General features: G+C 38.6%; 1 protein-coding gene across 9 annotated transcripts in view; it reads left to right on the top strand.

Annotated features, from left to right (window-relative positions):
- PATJ (PATJ crumbs cell polarity complex component) overlaps window positions 1–26,353 on the top strand; it is a 304,720-nt gene that overhangs the window by 55,319 nt on the left and 223,048 nt on the right. For all 9 annotated transcript variants that reach the window (XR_006742178.1, XM_036447829.2, XM_036447830.2 and 6 more), the window contains 3 exons: window positions 8,541–8,675; window positions 16,574–16,735; window positions 20,173–20,304. Coding sequence is in view for 8 of the 9 variants with exons in the window: in XM_036447829.2 (XP_036303722.1) it covers window positions 8,541–8,675; window positions 16,574–16,735; window positions 20,173–20,304 (429 nt within the window). In the remaining variant the exon portion in view is untranslated. The remainder of the gene's footprint in view (window positions 1–8,540; window positions 8,676–16,573; window positions 16,736–20,172; window positions 20,305–26,353) is intronic.

The following is a 26,353-nucleotide window of genomic DNA, read 5'->3' as shown; positions in this document are numbered from 1 at the left end:
AATATATTTTATTGATTTTCCACAGAGAGAAAGGGTGAGGGATAAAGAGCTAGAAACATCGATGAGAGAGAAACATCGACCAGCTGCCTCCTGCACACCCCCCACTGGGAATGTGCCGGCAACCAATGTACATGCCCTTGACTGGAATCGAACCTGGGACCTTTCAGTCCACAGACGGACGCTCTATCCACTGAGCCAAACCGGTTTTGCCTCTTCCTTTTCTAACGGCTGCATGACCATCTGGCATTTCTCACTCCTTAAAAAGGAAAAGCCTTTGCTGGGCTTGTGAGGGGAAATCAGAGTGATGGTCCTAGAGTGACTGCACTCCTTGTACCTCCTTTTTTGTGACTAGGATCCATATTAAACATTTCCAATCTGTAGGCCATTGTTTTGTTTTTCATATTTGTTGACAGGTTCTTTTTAGGATCATGACAGAGTTAGTCTCTGTAGCTTGAAATAATTCTATCAGTATGCCATCTACCCTTGGTGATTTCTTTCTTTTATTACTTATTTATTTCATGCTGTCACATGCAGGATTCAAAATGTATTTTCTGTGTCCCATGTGCATTTTGTAAGAAGTTATTTCTTTAAATAGTTCTACCATTTATTTCTTTGAGTATTTGTGATGAATACTTCTTTTCCATAATTTTATATTAAATGTGCTGTAATTTTTAAGGTTTAAATTTTCAAGGCTGACACTGGTGAGAGTATTTCTTTTCTTCTATGATGACCTGCATTTTGAGTTAGTTCCTTGTTGTGCCTGTGTGGGCCCATTGGCCAAGCTTTCTTCAGATGTGTAATAGGAAAGCAACAGGACACAACTTTTAGTTAATTTTAAAATATTTACACAGTCATTTTAAAAAATATATATTTTTATTGATTTTTCACAGAGAGGAAGAGAGAGGGATAGAGAGTTAGAAACATCGATGCGAGAGAATCATCGATCAGCTGCCTCTTGCACACCCCCCACTGGGGATGTACCCACAACCAAGGTACATGCCCTTGACCGGAATCGAACCCAAGACCTTTCAATCCGCAGGCCAATGCTCTATCCACTGAGCCAAACCAGTCCCGGCTACACAGTCATTCTTATATTCCATTAGAGTTGACACTAATTATTAATTCTACCTAAATATATTGAGAAGGATTTAATTCAAATTGAGAGTAAGAAATATAAACAACTCACCAATTTTCAACTGTTATTAATTACTGTAGTATAGTTTACTGAGTCATTGATTCTGGGGCCAAACTGCCTGAGTTCAAAGTTGGGCTTATCCACTCACTAGCTTGTAAAATTACCTAAAATGTATGTCACAATTTTGTTATCTATAAAAGGGGAGGTAGTAATAGTTAGTATCTGCTTCATGGGATCTATTGGGATAAAATATAATGTGCCTAGAGTAGTTGCAAGCACATAGTAGTCTGTTATTCTTATGTATCATTCATATAAACCAATGGTATTTCCCCCTAACATTATACTTTAATTTACACTGCACTTTTAGATATTGGATATTTTCTATTTAACCATCTTCCAGTTACCTAAATTCCCTCTTTCTAATCTGCTGCTAAAGCCTATCTATTGAGTTCTTACTTTTAGTTATAGTTTTCTATTCTCGAGTTTGTTTTATTTATTTTAAAATTATAATTTTTTTTGTTTGAATTCTCCATTTAAAAAATCTGTATATGCCATCTTTTTGCTGTTTCTAGGAGATATTAATCATAGTTTATAAGGACTTTAAATAATTAATTCTGTTATCCAGATCAACTTTAGATATGTTTCTATTGTTTTCTGGTTTCTCTGGCTATGGTTGTTTGGTTGCTCATCTCGTAATCTGATTGAATGCCTGACATTGTGAGGTTCAGGCTCTGTCCAGCTTGCCTTTTCTCCTAAGACACAGTCTTCCGGGCACTCCATGTGAGTCTGGGGGTATTTACCAGTCCCCTCCCCCTCCTGGGACTTGGTCTCCATTTCTGTCTCCTTAGTATTTGGGGCCTCTGAAATCTTTGCTTTGCTTTTCCATGGTTTCCTGACTAGCTTTTAGCCTACCTCCCCACATAGCATTAGAGCTCAAGAGTTGTCCTTGGTGGAGAACGTGGCTTAGCTCAGGCTCAGTTCATCATGCAGTTCATCCTCCCATTTCAAAGCTGTAAAACCCTGTATCATCATATTCTGTAATAAATAAATTAAAAAAAGGATAATAACCATACTTTGTGTACATCTTAAAAAGTGCCGTTGTTTTTCTCCAGAAAGAAAGTGTTTTCGCTCACCTTTAGTCCCTAGTTTCTGTCACCAGTCTCATTAATTTTATTTTCCCAGACCAACTTTTGTGTATTATACCTATATATTATATATGCAATATATATTATGTACGTATATATTGTACTCAGTAACTCTAGTATAAAAGTGTAGAAGGGCTTTGAGTTCAGCAGACTTTATGAACCACCTGATAGAAATTCACCAGTACTAGCGGGCTCTGTGGCACAATGGATAGCACATTGGACTTGCAGTAAAGAAACTACCGGTACATTCAGTTGTTCCTTCACTCATTCATTCATTCATTCATTTATTCATTTATCAAATATTTTTAAATATCTATTCTATGGTCCTCTATTGGGTACTGGGGTTTCAGAAGAGGATACCACAGAAAAATATCCCTACCCTGTAGAACTTATATTTTAGTGAGGGGAGATAGCAAATAAGGAAGTTATATAGTATGGGTGATATATGCCATACAGAATATTAAGGCAGGGAAAATGGATAAGAAATTTAGGAGAGTGTGGGTTGGCAATTTTAGAAAGTTTGGCCAGGCAAAGCCTCATTAAGAAGGTGACATTTGGGGAAACACTTTAGAAGGTGAAATAGCAGCCTAAAATTTCTTCTACATAGTATGAACAATAATACTATGTTATAGATGATTAATAAATATATTTAATATATGACTCAATTAATGTAGCTTAGTGCCAACACAGGAATTGTTCAATAAATGGTAATTTTTCCCAGTTGTACATTTCCTATACTTTTAGTCTGTGACCTTTCAAAGGCTCCTTTTTAAAAACAATTTTTATAAGCTAATATGAAACATTTAATTGTTAATTGAAATGTTGTGGCAAAATGTGTTTTTTTTATTTAATTTTTTTGGTCTGGAAGAGAAAATTACCCACAATTGCATTATTTTTTAATATTTAGTTATCTGTATATGATTACATATTTATAGTTGGTATATATCCAATCTTTTCTATAATATATGTATGAGAGAAAGGCTGTGTATTTTTTCTACATAACATCATCCTATATATTTACTTTTTAATATTGATTTCTTAATTTTAAATGTCCATAAATTATTTATTTTGATGAATTATCATTTTTTAAAAATCCTTCTAATATTAGAAGTTTAGTTTAGTTAATTTAGTTGCTTCTATTTCTCCTTATAATATGTAAAGGAAACTAGCTTATCAAAACCCATTTTACTAAAGTTTGCTCCGAATTTACAGCCAGATAATAGCAAAGGCAGGTTACAGCTTAGAGCACACTCATACATTAATTCCTTCCTTCCTGAAATACTTACTGAACTCCTCCTGTATCCCACATGGCTACCAACTGGGGGAAACCAAATGGAAAAAATGCTCCCATAGAGCGTGGATTCTGGGCTTGGTAGGTGCCAAAAATAACTCCGTAAGATGGCCGTGTGTTGTAAGGAGTGATACAAAGGAACACACAGGGTGATCAGAGCACCCCTGGGGGCGAAGCACTTTAGAGAGAGCCAGGAGGAGGTTTTCTAGCTGAGGCACCAAGGATGAGAACAGGCAGTTGGGAAATAGGTGATCTGTAGGAAGGGGCTAGCATGTGGGAGGAATGGAAGTTGTTGCAGAGTGTCTGGGTCAAACTAAGGGAAGGAGCAAGTGTTGTCGGTTGAGTCAGGTGCTGTAGGGCCTCCAGATCCGTAGTTGTGAGCCTGGGCTCTGTTATCAGTGTCAGTTGACAGCCATGGAAGGATTTAAGCAGGGTAGTGTCTCGATCTGAGGTCAAAGCTGCCGTTTTTCCCTCTGCCCATCAACTTCCTGGTTAGGAAAATCATGTTTCATGGCTCTCATTGGTGCTCCTAAGGCCCTAGCTATCTGTAGATGGTCACTTCATAGCCACCACTCTGGAAAGGATTATGGCTTAAGAAGCATCTTCATGTATTGTGGAGCTGGGGGGGGGGGGGGTGCAAGTGATTTACAGTGGCTTGAGCATTAGCGGTGCTGCTTCTAGGAAGCTGTTAATCATAACACAAGAATGGTTTTCCCGCATCTGGGGAGACTTGCACTTTTAGGGATGGCTTTGTTGGCAACTGTTTACTGTTACGATAATCACAGCATTGTGAGGAAGAAGCATTAAAGCCACTCCAGTGACCTTTCTGCTGGCCGTCAATTGTGATACGGAGTGAGCATTAGCAATATCCCCACAGTGGGAAACAAAAATACCAGTTCCTGTTCTCCGGTTCTGACAAGACAGACTGACAAGTTTTACTTTATTTCCTTTCTAAATCATATTCTCACTTAAGAGAATATGATTTAGGAAGGGCATTAAAATGTGAGTTTTCTTTTCACTGTATATGAGTAAATACTATTAAAAATGTTTTTATTGATTTTAGAGAGAGGAAGGGAGAGGGAGAGAGAGATACAAACATTTGATGAGAGAGAAACATGCCCACTATTTGAGATCGAGCTCGAAACCCTGGCATATGCCCTGCCTGGGAATTGATCCGGTGACCTCCTGGTGCATGGGATAATGTTTAACCAACTGAGCCACACCAGCTGGACAGTAAGTGCAATTTTTAAGGCAGTGGGATTACTGGGCCTTCCAGGAGTTGCAGTGAGCATCACCACTTGGATAGTAGGGTCAGTTCTTTGCTTTAAATGCATTATCTCCTTTGTTTCTCACAATTACCCTGTTGGTTAGTAGCTATTAACTCCTTTTCATTTAAAAATATGTTTTTATTGATTTCAGAGAGGAAGGAAGAGGGAGAGAGAGATAGAAACATTAATGATGAGACAATCATTGATCATTGATCGGCTGCCTCCTGCATGCCCCTTACTGGGGACAAGCCCACAAACCCTGCATGTGCCCTGACCAGGAATTGAACCGTGACCTCCTGGTTCATAGGTTGGCAACCACTGAGCCATGCCGGCCAAGCTCCTTTCCTTTTTTAATATGTGGAAACAGTGTCAGGCAGATAAAGTGACTTGCCTAAGATCAATGTAGCTAGTAAATGGGGAAATCAGAAAATAAATGAAGAGTGATAGTATTTGGCTTCTAAATCTGTGCCATTTTTTATGCTTTTGAATAGATAACATATGGGCAAAACAAAAAACAGATAATACTAGTATATGGGCAAAATTTAAAAGTTACCGAAGAACTACAAGAACTAAGTTTTTCTCTCATCCCACTCCCCCTGTGCTCCTCCCCAGAGGCAACCAAACTCTGTTACAATTCTCAAACATGGAATTGTATACTTTGCTGGTCAAATAACAATAGAAACAGTGGTTATCAACTAGAGCATACGGCCTATCAGAGACATCAGGGGAGCTTTTTCAAAATACCAAATGCCCTATTTGTTCCTCCTTACCAATACCCTGAGTCTGCAGGTTTGGAGTGAGGTCCCTAAAGGAAATTGTGATGTCTTTCTTGCCTTGCTCCATTGAGAATTATTGCTCAGGTGTTGCTAAAATGCCTTATGTGTATTTAAGGAAGGAGGTGTTACTTCTTCGAGACAGATGAACACAGTTTATTGGGAGAATGGCATTTGAACTATACTAGTACTCTGAAAAAATGGGTTTGTAGAAATAGGAACAATTGATATTCCAGGTGGAGGAAATAATCATGAGTAAGGGGAGAGATAGAGTCATAAATGCAAAGTGTTAGATCCGGTGTTAAAAGCTCAGCTATCACATGGGCCACACAGTAACATAAATGATACCCTATCTAATAAAAGAGTAATATTCAATTGACCATCACTCCAACACACAAGATGGCTGCCCCCATGTGGACACAAGATGGCCACCACAAGATGGCCAGCAGGGGAGGGCAGTTAGGGGTGACTAGTCCTGCAGTGGAGGGCAGTTAGGAGTGACCAGGCCTGCAGGGGAAGGCAATTAGAGGCAAACAGGCTGGCAGGGGGGCAGTTGGAAGCCAACAGTCCTGGATTGGAGAGGGTGCAGGCTGGGCTGAAGAATACCCCCTGCCCTGTGCATGAATTTTGTGCACCTGGCCTCTAGTGTATATATATAAAATTATAAATGGCAACTGACACTTGACCTTGGTGTTAAAAAACTGAAAAGAATCTTTAATATATTTCTGTATGACAGAGCACATACTGTGCATGTTTTGAGCCTCCGGGATTAAAATTTTAGATGAGCTAGAAAGACTAATATATAAATCAAGCTCTAATGGATGAATTGATTGTCTTGCATAATCTGAGTGAACACACCTAACTTTGGAGGCCATTATGCTGTGTTTCACCCTTAGTATAAAAGTTGTAGCCTCATTCTTGGGGAGTTTGTTTTTCATTTGTGGTAAATTTACTACCTCTTTCACCCTAATCTTTAAACATAAATGGCTATTTAATATCCTCTTATCAGAACTAATCATGGGGTTCTTTCTGTTCCATTTTATTTTGAGTTCAACATTTTTGGAAGCATTCTCCCCCATCCCACTGACATACTCATTTCTTTCCAGAATTCCTCCCCTCCCACCCCCCAAAACAACATCATTCATATTCCCACTTGAGTGTTTTGATATCTTATTGTAGGCTCCTAAAAGTAGAGCTTTTAGCAAAATGAATTAGCTGTGGTTTATTTCATGACAGGTCTCTCCAACTCATGGGTTGAAGGTCTATGGGTTTCTTGGTCACATTTGATTTTTATCATCTTAGCACTGACAGTAAATCACACCATGGTCACAGGTTCCTTGGATACATTTCCTTGTATCCTTTACTTGTCATATAAGAATCATGACAATCCTGCTGCTCATTAGCCTTGTCAATTTCAATAGGACCCCATGCAAAGCACATTGAATAAGCATCAAAAAGCTTAACATGCAACGTGTGTGAATACGTCAGTCATCTGTCTATTGCTCCCTCTCCTGTCATTTTAGCACTTTCTGCTCTCTCTCTAAGAACTCAGAATACCAAAGGGTGGACAACTGAAAGAGGCAGGTGAAATGGCTGATTTGTTTAGTTGCTAAATGCAGCTGAGACAGGTAATTAAACAGCCCTGCTCCTGCAGAGAAGCCTGCAGCAATGTAATGCGAAATCTCAGAAACCCAGCTGCACTCAGATTTAGATTCAGAACTAATATTAGGTAGGCCCCTTTCAGATTGACAGATTTTATAAACATCATTTCTGGTTTATTTGCTCAGCATGATTAGGATGGAGCATGTGTGTCTCGCTCATGGTTTAAAGTTTCTAGGGCGTGTGTGGTGTTTATAGATACAAACTGGAATAGCCCAGAAGGGCAGAGACTTGTGTCTGGTGGGCAAGGTATTCCTTGCTGGTAAAACCTCGCTTTCAAAAAGGAAAAAAATTTATAGAATCACTGAAATGTTTGAGTACTTATTTAAATAGTTGGCTAAGAAAGAAGCTAATAATGAGAAATTATATTAGCTCAGTCTTTGAAAGTCAGAGGCATGGAATTTGGTGAATGCCTTTGACCTTCACAGCCAACGGCACCAAGGCACTCATCTCTTTACATTGGCATTGGCTATATAGCTCTTGACTCACATAAATCCTTTTCTTAGCTCACATAAATCCTTTTAAGCCAACAGCATTAATCTTAGGGTAGAATAATGATTACCTCTCTTATTATACACCCATACCTCTCTACAAATTTCAGATTGTTTGTATTTAAGAATGAGGTACCATCTTTCATGGATTAGTTCAAATAATTTTTTTAACTTAAACAATTCAATTATAGTTGGATAATACTTAATGAGCCCATGTTTAGTGCCAAGAACTGTTTTAGGGCTTGAGTTTAGAGAGAGAAGCGATATGACTCTGTACTCAAGCAGAGGGAATAATCAAGAAAGCAGGAATTTTGAAAACAGTTTGTAATGAGCTGTGATGGCAGTGTGCACAGGGTGGTATTGGAGGCAGATTAACTTATGTCAGGCAGTGCTTTCTGGAAGTGACACTCTTGGTATTGAAGCATTCGTGGAAGTTAATGAGTTGTAAAGAGAAGTTAGGGTGTTCTGGGAGATGGGAAACCCTACAGAAAAGTGAAATGCAGAATTGATACTGGGAACTTAGGGAGGTTGGAGTGCCTAGAGCTTAGAACTGAAGTCAGAACTTTGTACATCTGCTTCTTTATTCTCAGGAAATCTAAAACGAGAAGAGGAATGAGAATAAGAAGACAACCTCATATTTTACTTGAGGCTGGGTTTCCTATGGATTTTCATCATTGGACTTAAGGGGTGGGGCCTTTCTGTCAAATACCTGATGGAGGATTAGTAGCCAGATGTATCCTTATGGTGTTTGATATTATTGCTTCGTATTTTGCTGCAGCTCCTGCCCATTCACACGCTGAGGCTTGGCATGGAAGTGGATTCCTTTGATGGGCATCATTATATCTCTTCGATAGTTCCAGGTGGTCCTATTGACACGCTGAACCTCCTTCAGCCAGAGGATGAGCTTCTTGAGGTAAGATTTATGAGGGACAGACAGAAATTTTCAAGCTCCAGGAACATGTGTTCTCACTGAGTTATATTATCACTGATGCCAATGAAATGTGATCTACTTAGAATGAAGAAACTTGGTGTATTGTGTACTTCAAAGTAACTGAGAGATCTTAAATATTCTCACTACACACAGACACAAATGGTAACTGCGAGATGATGGAATTGTTAACTAACTTTATTGTAATAATTTGATAATACATATCCTATATAATAAAAGGGTAATGTGCAAATTGACCCTTTTTTTAGTCACTATGAGGTGCACTGACCACCTCTTGGTCCCTTTCCCCGGCCAAGAGCTCCGATCACCTGATGGCCACCCGTGGCAGGGATGGGGCCAGTAAGCTGGTGGGAACAGCTGGCCTCTCGGTCCCTTCTCCCAGCTGTCAGGCACCAATCACTTGTTGGCAAACAGGGAACCAGGGATGGATGGTGGTGTGGGGCGGGGCCAGCTGCGGGTAGCTGGGGCAGATGACCCTGATTGCAGGCCTGGCCTAGGGCCCATACCCGTGCACAAATTTTGTGCGCTGGGCCTCTAGTGTGTGTATATATATCAGATTATCACATTATATTCCTTAAACTTACACAATGTTATATGCCAATTATATTTCAATGAAGATGGAAAAAATAAAAAGATAAAAATATTACCTGGCTAGTGTGGTTCCGTGGTTGAACATGGACTCATGCACCAAGAGGTTGTCGGTTCAATTCCTGGTCAGGGCACATCCCCAATAGGGGACATGCAGGAGGCAGCCGATCGATGTTTCTCTCTCATCAATGTTTCTATCTCTCCTTTTCCCTTCCTCTCTAAAAGTAAATAAAAGCATATAACAGCTTATATAATGATAAAGGAAGTAGATAATATGCTTTAACTTTATGTTCCCCATCTTTTGGGACCTCTGAAATGTTTGAGTGGTTATTTAAATAATTAACCTGGGTGATTTAAATAATTAAGCCTGGGTGACCTCAGACTATTCTTGACTGGTTTTCATATTGTCTCCTTGGGACGCCCTCCCCACAGCATGACTGCCAATAGTGGGCTCACTCAGGCTGCCCAGCTGCTCTGCAGACAGACCAATTTTAGAACACTTCTACTTTGACCTGACTGTCTTAAGAGATTTTGTTAGATTGGAAAGTTTTGTAGCTAACACAATGAACAAACCAATGAACACCAAAACACCTAATTTTACATGTAAGATAATAAGGCATTGATTTTCTGTAACTTTATACACTGGTTAGCATGATAACTTTTTGTTAATATAATCTAACTCCCTTTTCACTTAAAAAAAAAATACATCACACTCCTTTTTAAAATCCTAAAAAAAAGAAAGAAAAGAAAAGAAAACAAAGATGTGGGGAATGATCAAACTTAGAGGAAACTGCATAGAAGAGGCTTCTTTTCTACCAAAAGTTAGGAACCACAAGAAGCCATAGTTTGGGTTTCATAGAATCAGCCTAGTAGCCTTAGCCAAGATTAGAATCACACGAGCCTTAATATAGAAATTTCTTTCTAAAATTTATGTTTGCTCAAAGTGAAATGACAAGGATAATAAGTAGGTTTCTTTCCCCCTCCTCCTCCTCCTCCTCCTCCTCCTCCTCCTCCTCCTCCTCCTCCTCCTCCTCTTTCTCCTCCTCCTCTTCCTCTTCTTCTTCCTCTTTCTCTTCTTCCTCTTCCTCTTCTTCCTCTTTCTCTTCCTCTTCCAGGGTCCAGCCATCTAGAAGAGTATTTTTTTGTGTGTGTTAATCCTCACATGACAATATTTTTGTGTTTTTTTGTTTTTGTTTGTTTGTTTGTTTTTTAGAGAGAGTGGAGAGGGAGAGAGAGAAATATTGATGTGAGAGAGACACATGGATTGGTTGCTTCCCACTTGTGCCCATCCATGCTGGGGGATGGAGCCTGCAACCAAGGTACGTGCCCTTGACTGGAATTAAACCTAGGAACCTTCAGTCCACAGGCCATTGTTCTATCTACTGAGCCAAACTGGCTAGGGCTAGAAGAGTATGTTGAATTTCAAAGTCAGAGGGAAAAGTCTTATGAGTAATTGTTGTCAAATTCTGTCATAAGCTTGGGAGGGCAGGTGCGTTGGAGTTCTATTGTAAAATGAAGTAAGTTAGTTATTTTAGAGTTATTCAAGAAATGATATTGGGGGAGAGAATCCAAGATGGCTGCACAGGTGAACACCTAACCGCAGCCGCACACAACAATTTCAATAAAATACAACTAAAATATAAAATGGACATTACCCAGAACTACAGGAAAGTCGACTGACTGGAAAATCTACAATGAGAAGCAAGGAGAAAACCAGAAGGAAGAGCAGAGGAGCTGTAAAAGCCTAAGGTACGGAGACACTCGGCGCGCGCAGAGAGGATGGAGCCGGAGAGGAGGGAGGCTGAGTGCCTGGCTGAAGTTCCCTAGTGGGAAGGAGATAAAAGCTCCAGACTGTGCTGAACCCCAGTTGTAGGCCAGACCCTGGGGACCCAGGCTCAAACAGAGGGAGCCGGGGCTGTGAGGCGGAATCCCAGGGGAGCGGTGCAAAAGGCAAAGCCCCTGGAGGCGCGCACATTGCCCGCAGAGGACAGATTGTTGACTCTGCTGCCAGATTGCCCTAGCGGGAAGGAGACAAAAGCTCCGGACTGTGCTGAGCCCCAGTTCCGACTGCTCTGAACCCCAGTTCTAGACCAGACCCCGGGGACCCAGGCTCATCCAGAGGGAGACTGGGCTGTAAGGTGGAACCCCGGGGGAGCAATGAAAGGAGATCCCGGAGGCGCGCACATTGCTCACAGAGAAAGGACTTCCCAGAGGCACGCACATTGCGCACAGAGAAGGGACCTTTGGCTGTACCGTGGGATTGCCCTGGACGGAAGGAGACAAAAGCTCCAGACTGCTCTGAACGCCACCTCCAACTCCAACTGAACTGAACCCCAGTTCCGGGCTCATTGTGGGAGAGCCTAGACTGTTTGGTAGCAGGCGAAAATCGAGGGCACCTTTCCCTCAGAGGTGCTTACAATGAGTACTGAAGGACCCTAAGGAATACTGAGACTCCGGAGCCGCATAGGGGCTGAGGGAAGCCAAGGCTGTAGGCTCCACCCTGAAACTACATCCAAGCAGAACACAGAGACTTTTAAGGCTACCAACTCAGGGAAGTTGGGAAAATGCAGAGACAAGGAAAAAGATCACAAACGAAAGAAATGGAGGACAAAAAGCGACTGGATATTATAGAGTTTAAAACCACACTTATAAGGTTGTTCAAGAATCTCCTAGAAAAGGCCGATAAAATACATGAGACTATGAGGATACGAAAAGGGATAAACTAGAAATAATAAGGGATCAACAAGAAATAAAGAATACATTGTCTGAAATAAAAAAATATTATACAGAGTCCTAAAAACAGAATGGAAGATCGCAAGAATCAAGTCAAAGATTTGGAACATAAAGAGCCAGAAGACACTCCTCCGCAGAAGCAAGAAGGCAAGAGAATCCAGAAAGTTGAAGATAATGTAAGAAACCTCTGAGACAACTTCAAGCGAGCCAACATCAGAATTATGGGGGTCCCAGAAGATGACAGAGAGCAAGATATCGAAAACATACTGAAAGAAATAGTGACAGAAAACTTCTCCCACCTGGTGAAAGAATTAGACTTACAAGTCCAGGAAGCGCACAGAACTCCAAACAAAAGGAATCCAAAGAAGACCACACTAAGACAAATCATAATTAAAATTCCAAGAGCAAAAGACAAAGAGAGAATATTAAAAGCAGCAAGAGCAAAGCAGGTAGTTACCTATAAGGGAGCACCTATACGATTGTCAGCTGATTTCTCAACAGAAACCATGCAGGCCAGATGGGAATGGCAAGAAATATTCAAGGTGATGAATACTAAGAACCTACAGCCAAAAATAATCTACCCAGCAAAGCTATCACTCAGAATCAAAGGTCAGATAAAGAGCTTCACTAATAAAAAAAATCTAAAGAAGTTTATCAACACCAAATCAGAATTATATGAATTGCTGAAGGGGGTTCTTTCAGAAGAGAAAGTAAATAAAGATAAAAATTATGAACAACAAATATGTAACTATCAACAAGTAAATCTAAAAACCAAGGAAATTAAAAAAAAATCTGATGAACAATATTAACTGTTGAATATAATAGAATCAGAGGTATGGAAGGAGAGTGAACTGACAGTTCTTGGGGGAAAAGGGGAGAGGAGGGTGTGGGAAGAGAGTGAACATAAACTATGCACCTATGGATGAGGACAATGGGGGGTGGGGAAGGGGCAGAGGGTGGGGTCGGAACCTGGTGGAGGAGAGCAACGGAGGGGGGGGGGAAGAGGAACATTTGTAATAATATGAACAATAAAGATTTATTAAAAAAAAAAAGAAATGGTATTGGATTGTTTATTGGCAGGTTAATACCCTAGTTATTACTATATCACTTACGGTTTTTTATTTGTTCTGAATTATGTTTTACTTTCTGATTTGCTGAGTACATGGCATAGTCTTGTGGATATCAGACATTACATTCTATAGATTTAAGACCATTTGGAAACCATGTCTCTAATATGTACTTGTTAGATATTGAGACATGAGATATATCAGTTTGGGAGATGTGGAAATGTGAGCAAAAAACAGTTATACTGTAGTTCATTTTTTTTGTGGTAAAATATACCTAATATATAATTTACATTTTAAGCATTTTTAGTGTATAATTCAGTGGCTTTAAGAATAATTCACTACTAGTATAGGGTAGGTGATAAAGAGATGTTAGCTGGATCTGAGTAGAGAAGTATAAGTCATCACAGCCATCAAATGAGTCCTCTGTGCCTTACCCAAGATTAGAATCCCTTGAGCCTTCGACCTTTTAATAGAATGGGGTGTGATAAAGTAACAGGAAAACTTGAATTTATAAGTATACACTTTTGGTGAAAAAACTTGGGATATAGAAAGAAGCACAGGTTTGAAAGTCTGAGGAGCTGCTTTTGATTCTGAATTTACCACAGCTAAAGCATGTCCCTTGGCATGTCCCATAACTTTGAGAATCAGTTTCTTCATCAATAAATTCCTACTTTACTGTGTGTTTGTGAGGATCTAATGGAGTACCATCCATGTAAACTATTAAGCATTATCTCACTGGGAATATTGGCAATATTCTCACTGGGGAAAGGCATAAACAGTCTTTATGGGATAGGATGAGTGAGGATTGATGAGGTAATGTAGTGGCACAATACGTGTGTAGTATTATGTACTCTGCAAATGAGTTATGTATGTGTGTGTTTTGTAATCACAGTTTGAACACTTGAGAAGTGGCAGTTTTTGAGTCTCAAGTTGAAAAATAGTGTGAACTCTGGAAAAAAAAAATTGGCTGCTTCTGAGTAACCAAATATAGAAATAATAACAATTTAAAAATCTCTGTAAAGTTAGCCAGATAAACTCCTGAGCATAAAGTGTGTGTGTGTGTGTGTGTGTGTGTGTGTGTGTGTGTGTGTGTTTAATGTACTCCTTAGAGTTCAAAACAGAAACACAAATATGCTTTGGGGTTAGAACTCTATGCCAAGGCTCAGCCCAGAGCAGCTATTTGCAGCAGCCATAAATCCCCATAGGTAGGAGCTGGTAATGGGAAATGTGACCAATCCCTTCAGCGATAGGGCGCACAGAGGGAGAACGACCAGGCATGGCTATAATAATTGGAGACAATTCAAATGAATAAATAATGAGCTAAATAAATATTTAAATGTGCTCCAAGATGAAAACCTGAAAAGTGTCTTTCCAATTTGCTGAAGTAATGTGAAACACAGCCTAACGCTGTGTGTGGGTAGAATTCCTTCTTTGGGTATGTGTGCTTGCTTTGTTTTCCTTGTAGATTACTACTACCCATTTGATTGGTTTTAGAACTTTCTGTGCTCTGGCACCAGTCGGCACCACGGACATGGTGTGATCGTGGACGGGTCCCTCCTTGCCCACTTTTGTGTTGTAATTGACTTGTAATTCTTCCAAGGCAAGCCTTTCATCTGCTGCGAACATGCTGCCCCCTGGGCCCTTTCACCAGTTAGTTCGTCTTGGGAGATGATGTTTACTTTTCCACCAGGGCTAGCTCCCCCGAAGCACAGGCGAGTCTCTTTACTATGTGGTGATTTCTTTGTAAATAATTAAGAGGCAGGGAGATTGTCTGGCCTGATGGCTAAGTGCTTGGTGTGTTACAGGCCTGAGAGTGGTTCCAAGGGACAATTGATTCAGGGCTCAGATCACTTGCGGATGGGATGCTTCCAACAACCCGCTGTGCTCTTCTTCTCTGAGCAGTGACGGGTTTAGTGGCGAGGTTCCTCCCACAAAGGCAGACATTAGCACTGTACCTGCCACAAGTGAATGCCAGAAACAGAACTTCTTTAAAACGAATGATGCTGCTGACCCCTCCCAGGAAGTCCCAGAGTTAGATGTGAAAAGATTATTTGTTGCTGGATTGTGTTCATGCCTCAGCCTTTTGGGAGCAGCAGACAGATCAGCTTTTTGTGATGTTTGGTCAGAACTGGCAGAGCTCCTTGAGCTAAAGTCATATATATGGAAAATTAGAACAGATATCTTTATAAATCATTTTTGGTGCAAAATATTGCTGTTGTGCACTACAAAGAATATCAAATTTAGATTTTTTTTGGGATAAGTATTACTCATCATTAAGGAATAGTTGGTTATCTTTTTTTCTTTTAAACATATAAAATAATTTGAGCCGAAACCGGTTTGGCTCAGTGGTAGAGCGTCGGTCTGCAGACTGAAAGGTCCTGGGTTCCATTCCGGTCAAGGGCATGTACGTTGGCTGTGGGCACATCTTTGGTAGGGGTTGTGCAAGAGGCGGCTGGTCGATGTTCCTCTCTCATTGACGTTTCTGGTTCTCTATCTCTCTGTAAAAAATCAATAAAGTATATTTTTAAAAAATTAAAAAAAATAAACATATAAAATAATTTGAAAACTGACACCCTTTCTGCAATTGGTAACTGGGTCAGCATAGCATGTAAGAATAGAACTGATACAATGTTATATCTACTTTTCTATCGAAGTGACTTTTCTCAGTCTGGTATTAAGAATTTATGGGATGTTGCCATAACCGATTTGCCTCAGTGGATAGAGTGTTGGCCTGCTGACTGAGGGATCCCCGGTTCAATTCCAATCAAGGGCATGTACTTTGGTTGTGGGCACATCCCCAGTGGGAGGTGTACAGGAGGCAGCTGATTGATGTTTCTCTCTCATCGATGTTTCTAACTCTAGCCCTCTCCCTTCCTCTCTGTAAAATATCAATAAACTATATATACATATTTTAAAAAGACTTCATGGGATGTGAAAGAAAATTGTGAACTGAAGCTAACTTTTGACAGTAGCCTAGATTTTGTTACCTATACACTGTCAGTCCAGCAGCTTTTAACAGCCTTAAAATTGGTGTTAATATCTATAGTGATATTCTTACAAAATGAAAAAGCCAGAGGAAAGGGTCTTAAGAAGGCTCTAAGTGATACTGGATGTGTTTAAGGAGAGATGGGTAGAAGTAGATGAGGTAATAGAACATTGGAGTATAGAAAGGAGGAGCCACAGAGGTAGGAAATATTAGGCAGATCACATACCCAGTAAAAATTGTACTCTGCACCCATTTCATACTTTATTCACCCAAATTCAATAAAGGTTTAGCTTATAGTTTTTATAAATTTTAAGGATTTCTAATGTTTTTTGTTACTACTAAAATAATGTTAAGTTTAGGCCATTTGTTTACAGGGAAAGTAAAACAATATCCTAATTTCATTTTGATAGATAGATAGATGTAAGCTGGAGATTTTTTTTTTTTTTTTTTCAATCTGGGACCTCCTTAATTCTGACTTGTCTTTCTAGTTCAATGGTGTGCAGCTCTACGGGAAATCTCGCCGAGAAGCAGTCTCCTTTCTTAAGGAAGTGCCACCCCCTTTTACCTTGGTTTGCTGTCGACGGTTGTTTGATGACGAAGCCTCTGTAGATGAGCCAAGGACCACTGCAGCCTCTCTTCCTGAGATGGAGGTACTAAATCAGTGAACCACCATTCCCACCGGAACGCCCCTTATCAAGGATCCCCAAAAAAGTGTGTTACAATATAAAGAGAGAAAATACTTCCCCTTTTTTTTAATTTGACTATGGTAGCTCTCAATGACAACAGTGCATAGCTTTCAAACTGTTACTTCTCATATAATATCATAAAATTTTCTTTTAATGTCACCTTGCAATATTGGTGACATTAATGTACTTGCTCTTGGATTTTAGAGAAGCTTTTTTGTAGCATTTGCCTGGGCTCATTGCTTTTGGCTCCTGGTTTAGCTCAGTTCATCTTCATCAGTTGAAGACGTTGTTGAATATCTAATGGATTTCCCCTTTTTTCAGAGCCTCAATCATATGAAGATCTATGGCCATTTTTGAAGTGAGTCTAAATTTTGCTGTAAAAACCTTCAGAAGGTCAGAGAATAAAATAAAATAACACTTTCAATGCTCTCGATACTCTTTTTTTTTTTTTTTTTTAAGAGCATTGTGATTATGAAAACAGTTTCAAGCACATCCTTTGTCATTTGTAACCTCATCTTTTATGCCATTTCCACCTTCCTGGACTCTTCTAGATTATAATTCTGGTAACAAAAGTTTAGCTCCACGGGGCCTTCCCTGTTATCTACCTATGGTCTGAATTTCAAAATACAGGGACTCTAATCCTGCTCTATCATATACTGATTGTGAATCTTTGAGCAAATAACTTGGCTTCTGTTCATATTCTTCCTCTGAAAAGTGGAGATACTTAGTTCTTAGCCACTTCATTCGTTTCTGTGGGGAGATGAAGTAATGTAGGCAAAGTGCTAGTCACGATGCCTTGCCTGTGGAAAGTGCTCCGTGAAAGTCAGCTTTAGCTATTCCTGACTCCTCCAGTTCACCTATCTTTGTTTTCTGATCTCCTGACAGATGTAAGAGTCTAGCTTACACCATCTTATAGACACAGGTGCTTATTTAAACTTGTTTTTACCAGGAAATTGTCAGCTCCTGTGAGCAGAGGACATATCTTAAAATTATTTTGTATCTCATAGTGTTTTCATTCCGTACTGGGCATATAAGAAGTGCTTAGGAGATTACTGATTGAGAATATTTTTCAAAATGTTTTTTTCTTTAGTGAAGCATACTTCAAAGAAGGGACTTAAATGCCACCCTTTTTTTAACTCTTGCTGTCTTTACTAAAACTATTATAAATGTGGGTGATGGCTTACCTCTGAAGGTTGATAAAAATGCCTTTAATCTAATCTTACAGGGTGTGTAAATCACCAACCCAGCTTGCTGACTCTGTCCTCCCATCTGTCATACTTTACCACAATGGGTAAACTACAGCTCTGAATTATGCTAAATGTCAGCCTTGCTGCCCATTAGTTGATTGCTTTCCATTCTGTGAATACAGGAGTTATGCAAAATTGATTGTATCAAAATGACATGTTTCAGGTTGTGGAATGATATCTTATATACCTTAAATGCCTTGGGATTCCTATGAACTTGAGTTTTAGAATTGTATGTGGTTTTTTAAAATCCTGGCTCTCTTTTCCATCTGTCTCTTTTTTCCATTTATCCCAATGCTATCTTAGGTTCTTAAACTCTATCTGTTTAGGCAGCTCAGCCAAAATTCTAATGGTCATTAATCAGTGAGGGTATTAAATGCCCCAGTAAAACATTAATCATATTGTATTAGCCATTGGAACTTTACGTTTTAGTGGAAGGTATGAGTGTGTTCTTTGTAAGTATCATTTCCTCACATCAGGCTGATATATACAGAGGTTATTGATCCAGAACATTCCCACTAATGTCAAATTTTGTAACTCAAGAACCAAGAAATTGTTTCCATGTTTAGATTTACTGCACCATGGATTGAGTATTGACTTTCCATGCCCTGCAGGGATAGCTTGAGGTCTGGACCAACCCTAATTAAAATGTGTTTGTGTATTAGCTATGGTGCCTTACTCTTCCATGTTAGAGGGGTTTTCTCCCAACTTTAATCCCATTAAATTGATTCTCTTATATAGGTCACTCAAAATGATAGTTGTAGAAATAATACACTTTCATTTTATTTACTAGGATTTCTCAAAGTTTTAAGAAGTCTACTTTTGAAAATTATTATTTAGCCTGTAGCTTTATTAAAAAAAGACTGCCAGGGAAAACCCACTGAAAGATGGATAATTCATTAATGTATGATCAAATATTTATCGTGTGGCTGTTGTGTGCTAGTCACTGTTGTGGTTTGAGTGGATCATCATGGTAAACTCTACGATAGCCTGCAGAGTTTTCATTCTAGCTTGTTGCTAGGGCTACAAAGAAAAAGATAATTCTTGGGCTTCAGGTAGAAATTCAGATTATTTTAGGAAAGTTAAATCATATAAAAAAAAACACACACACACGACTATACAGAACTATAAATAGTATCAAGACAGAAGGTTGGAGCATAGTTGCTCTGCATAGTTGACTCATTGACCCTGTATCATTTAATTTCCTAGAATTCTATATGACAGTGAGTCTTTTCCCTGAGAGAAGGGGAAGCCTGGCGTAGGAGGACCTGGGAATGTGAGGTCTGGGGAAATAACCAAGGACAGTGGACTGAGTGGTTGTGCCAATCTACTTCTTCTAAGATGAGTTTTTATTATCTCAACTTAGTGGTTTTTATCTGTTTTTAGATTTTCATAATTCCCAAAGACTTGGATTTCCCACCCCCACCTTATTTTTCTAGCGAAGTCTTTACTTGAAAACTTCTAGGAGTCAACAGAAGTGGTTCCTCTGTGTCCTGTCCTGGTTTCTCTCTGTGTTAGTATCTTTCTTTGTCTTTTACTATAACTGCAAATTCAGGTATTGCTACTTAAATATCTTTTAAGCTTTGACTTTGTATGATGTTTTCATTTTTCCTTAAATTGCATATTTTTCCGTTTATGCTTCTAATGGGATGACAGAACTCATTGAAGTGTAAGAGGTCAGTGTTAATACTTTAAATGAAGTGGGTACTTTACATTAAAAAAAACCCTATATGAACAATCTACATATTTAAGTGCTTGAATTTTCATGAAGATCTGTATATTAGACTATTTATGCCTCTGTGCATGACCCTTTAAGCTAGGGGTGTTGAACTCAATCAGAGAAGGGGTCAAAATCTAAAATCCAGCCTAAATCGAGGGCCAAATGGTTTACTGAACAGTCATAAACTGTCATTGTGATGGAAACGCAGCGGAGTGCAGTGATGACAGTGCGGTGCGGGCCACATTGCAAGGCCTGGCGGGACGGATTTGGCCCGCGGGCCTTGTGTTTGACACATGTGCTTTAAACAGATTAGAAATAAAAAACTATGCATGCCAAAGAGAACCCCAGTTTGAAAAGCATCTAAGAGATTCCTGACATGTTCTTTTCAGTATTGAAAGGACAGTGTTTTGAAGCATATATGTTCTTTTGTATTTCAGGCTGATCATAATGTAGATGTCAACACTGAAGAAGATGATGATGGGGAATTAGCACTGTGGTCTCCTGAAGTCAAGATTGTTGAACTAGTAAAAGATCATAAAGGCTTGGGATTCAGCATTTTGGATTACCAGGTATAAGGACCTCTGTAGAGGTTTTTTTTTGTTGTTTGTTTTTTTTTTTTTTTTTTTTTTGGAGTGATTAGTTTGTACTAACATTATATGAAGTAGTAAATCATTTTAAGGCACCCATTAACTTAGGCAAAACTGAATGATTTGATGGAGATAGTTCCTGTCCAAAGATAAAGTGTCATATTTTGCATTGTTAGTTTGACAATTGAACATTCAGTTTGGTTGCTTTTAGCATATTTAGACTTATGCAGCCATCACCACAGCCTAATTTTAGAACATTTTCATCATCCGCAAAAGAAACCTTATGAATGTTAGTAGTTATTCCCAGTTCTACTTTTCTCCCTCCCCTTCACATGGAGGTTTTTGTAGTTTTGCTTACCTGTTAATCTCATTGAGCTTAATTAAGTAGAAATGTGAAATTTCTACTTGGTAAAATTATATATTTACATTTAATAATGGGGCACATAATATTTATGTATTTATATGCACCCTAAATATGAGAGGGTAAAATGACTGATTCATTTGGGGAAGGATGTAAAAGGTCACAATAAGATATTTTTATGCTTACCAGCTTACCAGTTTATAGTACTTTTAGAGCTTCTGATTATTATGGGGAATTAAAACTGCTGGCAAGAGATCTCTTCACTTTTAAGATGCATATTTTAATACATTTGTGCTGCCTAAACACATTGTGGTTTAATAAAGCAAAAAAGTCTTCTATCAAAGCACATAAAATGCCAAGAGATATAAAAATCAATTCTTTTGTTTTTAATATAATAAGGCAATCGGGAATAGATTAAAAGGAAAATATTTTAAGCAATATGTAAGACATTAAATTCCATATTTTGGCAGTGTGATTTAAGATTACTGAAATAGATTTTATCTCTTTTGTTTTTTGCTGGCTTATTTCTGTGCCAGATAACCTTCTTCGTTATTAGAACTTCTCTTTGGAATATTATTGAATTATGAGTTGTTGATTTCAAATAATGCACATTTTGGGAAATATTTTTATAAAAATATTAATACTATAAGATCCTGGAAGTTTATATATTGGTTCATATTAAAGGATATAAAACAAATGGCTGGTATATACCATTTGGCTGGTAGAACTCCCCAATGAAGTTGTATTACCTAGCACATGGTAGGTGATTAACAAATATTTGCAGAATGATTGCATAAAGTTTAGGTTAGCCTAAATTAACTGGGACTAAATGAACACATTCAGTGGTATTTCTTCTTAACCATTTTGATAATTGGGTTGTAGTTTAGATCAGTGGTCTCCAGCCTTTCGGACCTCACAGACGGTCAGTGGTCCACAGACCACTGGTTGGCAACTGCTGGTTTAGAAGATACCTTTCAGATGTAGTCTTAGATTTTTAGTTACATTTCCATTATTATTTGAATCTATCTATCTATCTATCTATCTATCTATCTATCTATCTATCTATCTATATTTGTATTCATATATTAGTAAATGCCCGGTGCACAAATTCAAGAGAGGAAGGGAGAGGGATAGAGAGATAAATAGATTCTCAGTATTGCCAGCAATTAAAGCTTGTTGGGGGGTCAGCCAGGGGAAGGGATCCCAGGAGGTTGGCCAGTTGGTTTGGCAGCCAGCCGGCTAGGGGGAGGGGCTGCAGGAGGTTGGTCAACCAGGGGGAGGGGCCATGAGAAGTTGGCTGTGGGAGTGCACTGACCACTGGGGGAAGCTCCTGAACTGAGCATCTTCCCTCTGGTGGTCAGTGTGTCTCATAGCAACTGGTCGACTGGTTGGTAGGTCTTAACAGTCGCTTAGGCTTTTATATATATAGACTAAAAGCCCAGCGTGTGAAATTGTGTGCCCCCACCCTACCACCACCTACGCCAGTCTTTGGTTGTTAGGTCGTTAGGGCCACTAGGTTTTTATAATATAGACTAGAGGCCCGGTGCATGAATTTGTGCACCGTTGGGGTCCCTCAGTCTGGCCTGTGCCCTCTCACAATCCAAGAACCCTCAGGGGATGTCTGATAGTTGGTTTCGGCCTGATCCCCACAGGCCTGATCCAGGCAGGAGGGTGCCTTATCCCTGCAGGCCAATCCAGACATGAGGGAGCCCGAAGCCCATAGGCCCGATCCAGACAGTAGGAGCCCAATCCTGTGTATTGAGCGTCTGTCCCCTGTTGGTCAGTGCCCATGATAGTGACCAGCTGACCAGTCATTTCGTCATTTGGTCATTTGGTCTTTTATATATAGATAAATATTATAATGGTTGTTTTATCCTATTAGATGACATTTATCTGCAAGTTTTATACTTTGAATATTACACATTTAAGCAGGCAAGTGCTTCAGACATTTTTAAAGCACTTCAGTAAAGTATGAAAAGAAAAAAATTGATAGTCCTTAATAATTTAATCCCTACTTAACAGAAACATTTCCTTTTTATTTTTTTAATCCTCATCCGAGGATATTTTTTTTTATTGATTTCAGAGGGAGTAAGAGAAGAGAGAGAAACATTAATGTGAGAGTGCAACATCAATCGCTGCCTCCTGCACTCCCCCTACCAGGAATCAAGCCCACAACCCTGGCTTGTGCCCCAACCAGGAGCTGAACCGGCAACCTTTTGGTATATGGGACAACACCCAACCAACTGAGCCACACCAGAGCTCCACTATAACATTTAGATAACACATCAACACAATTTTAAATTTGGAGCCTGGCAGGTTTGGCTCAGTGGCTGAGCATCAACCCATGAATCAGGAAGTCACTGGTTTGATTTTTGATCAGGGCACATGCCCAAGTTAGTGGGCTTGATCCCCAGTTGGGAGCATGCAAGAGGCAGCCAACCAATGATGTTTCTCTCTCATCAATGTTTCTATCTCTCTATCTCTCTCCCTTCCTCTCAGTAAAATCAATGTTAAATCATTTAAAATAAAATCTGATTTGGGACAACTTAATTAATTAGTTATACTATCTCTTGTTGTAATTAGGTAATAAATTCTAAAGTTTAAAAATATTTTTTGCAAAACCAGGTGAAGGTTTAGCAAAAGCTATGAAAGGCTTGTTCCTGGTTACTACTGTTTGATGCATCCCATATGAATGTATTAGATAGCTGAATAGGATCAGTGCAGATCCCACACTCCCACCCCTCACCCTCAGGCTTAGCATATTAAGAATGAGATGTATGGTAGAAACATCTTGGCCGTGGAAGAAAGTGTTAGTAGAGTGCGAGAGCTTCTAGGTTGTAAAGGGCCTGCATTAGCAGTATTGAAGAGGTTGAAAATTTACCTTTAAATATTTATAAACATTTCTATAGAACTAATAAGGAATTCTTCAAGAGCCTGACAAAATTGTATATGATATCTATTTCATAGATGCTTATGCGATTTTTTCATCTATAAAATGGGGATAATAATGTCTAGCTCAAAGGATTGTTGTGGGTTAAATAAATTAATGCGTAAAGAAGTAAAAATTATATTATTATGTAAATATGAGTATTACATTATTAATAATAATCCAATTAAAAATAAAGACAAATTTTTAAAATATTTTTCTCAAATGGAGCCCTACTACACTATATATGCACTCTGTCAATGTTCAACTATTTAGTGAGATTAGGAAAATTAATGTTAGATGTCTTTGTTTAGAGAAGTCTAAATTTAATTGTAAAATTGCATTTTAAAATGCAGCCAACTCTTGTTGAGCCATATGTAAATTATACCATTGTGGATAATTGGCCAGAAATTTACTTTTTACATAAATCGAGCCAAATCTTAGGAAAAGATGAGTGAGCCGATAAAGCATCTTGAGTTGGCCATGGGAATATGGGGTAGCTGTCTGGACAGGTGATTTATAATTAACTATTGGTGGAAGATGTGTAGCTGAGTAGAGAAAAGAAACATGTCTTATGAAATGAAGGAGCTGAATCTACTGAACAATTCTGTAGTTCAGTCATATGGTCAGAGAGCAAAGTGTGGAAATTCACTTTCATAAAAAGCATTTTAAATAGACTGGAGCAAAGGAAAAGGAGACAGCAACAGGGAAGACAGTACATATGATTTGGGTGATAAGTCTTCTTTTAGATTTTAAGGTAAAGGGATAGTAGCTCTTTTAGCTATTATTTGAATGAAGCAGAATATTTGTTAATTTCAAATATTCTTTGGCACTACTCCATGTAATGGCTAGTGAAAATCCTGCCCTGTATATTACCATATTAGAAGAGTCATTGATTGGTCTTTGTAACATCATGCTGTATATATAACATCATGTGTCATGGAAAACAACAATGTGCATAATTGGTTGAACATATGAATATTGTGACCAACTATGTACTCTCTAAGCATCATTAAACACTTCAGAAATTTGGTTATACATTTCTGTAATATAGTTTCTTGCCAGTTTCTAGATGTGGCTTAGATATTGTGCCCTAGTTATTTTTGTTTTAATTCTCTAACATCTATATTAGGGGTGTCGAACTCAATCAGAGAAGGGGCCAAAATCTAAAATCCAGCCTAAATCGCGGGCCGAATGGTTTACTGAACAGTCATAAACTGTCGTGATGGAAACGCAGCGGAGTGCAGTGATGACAGCGCGGTGCTGGCCACATTGCAAGGCCTGGCAGGACGGATTTGGCCCGCGGGCCTTGTGTTTGACACATGTGATCTATATGTAAGGTCTTTATTCCTTGGAATATTACTAATGCTCATACTAATATTAATCCTAATATTCAAATAAAATTAATACAAATTAAATAGTAATAGCTAACATTTACTGAGTGTTCACTACTTGCTAGGCACTGTTTTAATTGCTTTAGGTATTCCTTCCAAGAACCATAGAAAGTTCATACTATTATTATCCTCATTTTAGAATTGAGGAACCAGAAGCACAGAGAGGTTAAGTAACCTGTTCAAATTCACACAGCTAATATGTGGCAGAACTAGAATTTAGCTCAAACAGTTGGCTCCCAGATTCTATGCTTTTATCCACCACACTCTACCGCTTCATTTCTTATGAGGGTTACTTCCATGTGCATTTTATTACCAGGGATCCCTGTAATTAATTTATCACAGCAGATCTTTCTATTTTTCCAGCTTGCAAAAAATTTTTCATGTCTTTAAGATAAATCACTAGATAATATTCTTAATCTTATATGAAAGTTTAGTAAGTATTAAAAATTAATATAGTGTGTTCATGTGTAAGAACTAGTGTTTATTGTTTCAAACAAAAGTAATTACCAATGTAAGAATCCTAAGTTAGTGCAAGTAATTTGTTGTGGGTTAATGTTCAGTAATGAAGCAATTATTGATATTCTGAGAATCTGTAATTTTTTAAATCTAACAAAAAGCTTGAAATACATTTAGAACTGTGTGGATTTTACCTTCAGTTGACCTTATAAATTAAACATGGCAAGTGGATATTTTCTGGTGTTTTGATTTATGTTGAACTTTGAATAACCCCTCATGATTATAAATCACTAGACATGTTTGACATTAGCCAATTTTTGAACATTAGCCATGATATTGCCATTCTTGATACTTTTGAATTTTAATGATTTAGAAGGTAAAATTTATTAACCAATAGTTCTCCCTCCCACATCCCATGCCTCATTTTTCTCCTCTTCTGATATGGAGAGATTCAAAGTTTGTCAAGACAGGTATTTTTTAAAGACTTTGGGTTTACCTTAGATACTGAAAGAGATAAAAAATAGCTTAATAGCACAGCCATTGATAGGTGATTCATACATAAACTGTTAGTTAATGCTTTAAAAAGTTGTTTGAAAGACCATGGGCAAATGATGATTCATTGAAAAGAATAGTGAAAGTATTCATCCTGATAGAAATTAAGTGATTAATTTTTTCTTAATAGAAGAAATGGATTATAGAACCCAAGTAGCATTTTCTTAGATATGGTATGCCTTAGTATTTGTGAGGAAAACAGTGTGCAGTTTTGCCTGACTACCAACTCTACTAGTATTAGATGGGATTCTCTTCACAAAAGCCTTAAAAAGGTAAGAAGGGACTGTATAAATTTCATGTATGTATCTTTAAATTGATGTTTTTCTTATGTGCAACAGAATG

The sequence above is a fragment of the Pipistrellus kuhlii genome, unplaced genomic scaffold (genome assembly GCF_014108245.1).
Source record: "Pipistrellus kuhlii isolate mPipKuh1 unplaced genomic scaffold, mPipKuh1.p scaffold_m20_p_2, whole genome shotgun sequence".
Taxonomy (NCBI): Eukaryota; Metazoa; Chordata; class Mammalia; order Chiroptera; family Vespertilionidae; genus Pipistrellus; species Pipistrellus kuhlii.
Note: the sequence above shows the minus strand (reverse complement) of the source record. Positions and strands in the feature narration are given on the sequence as shown.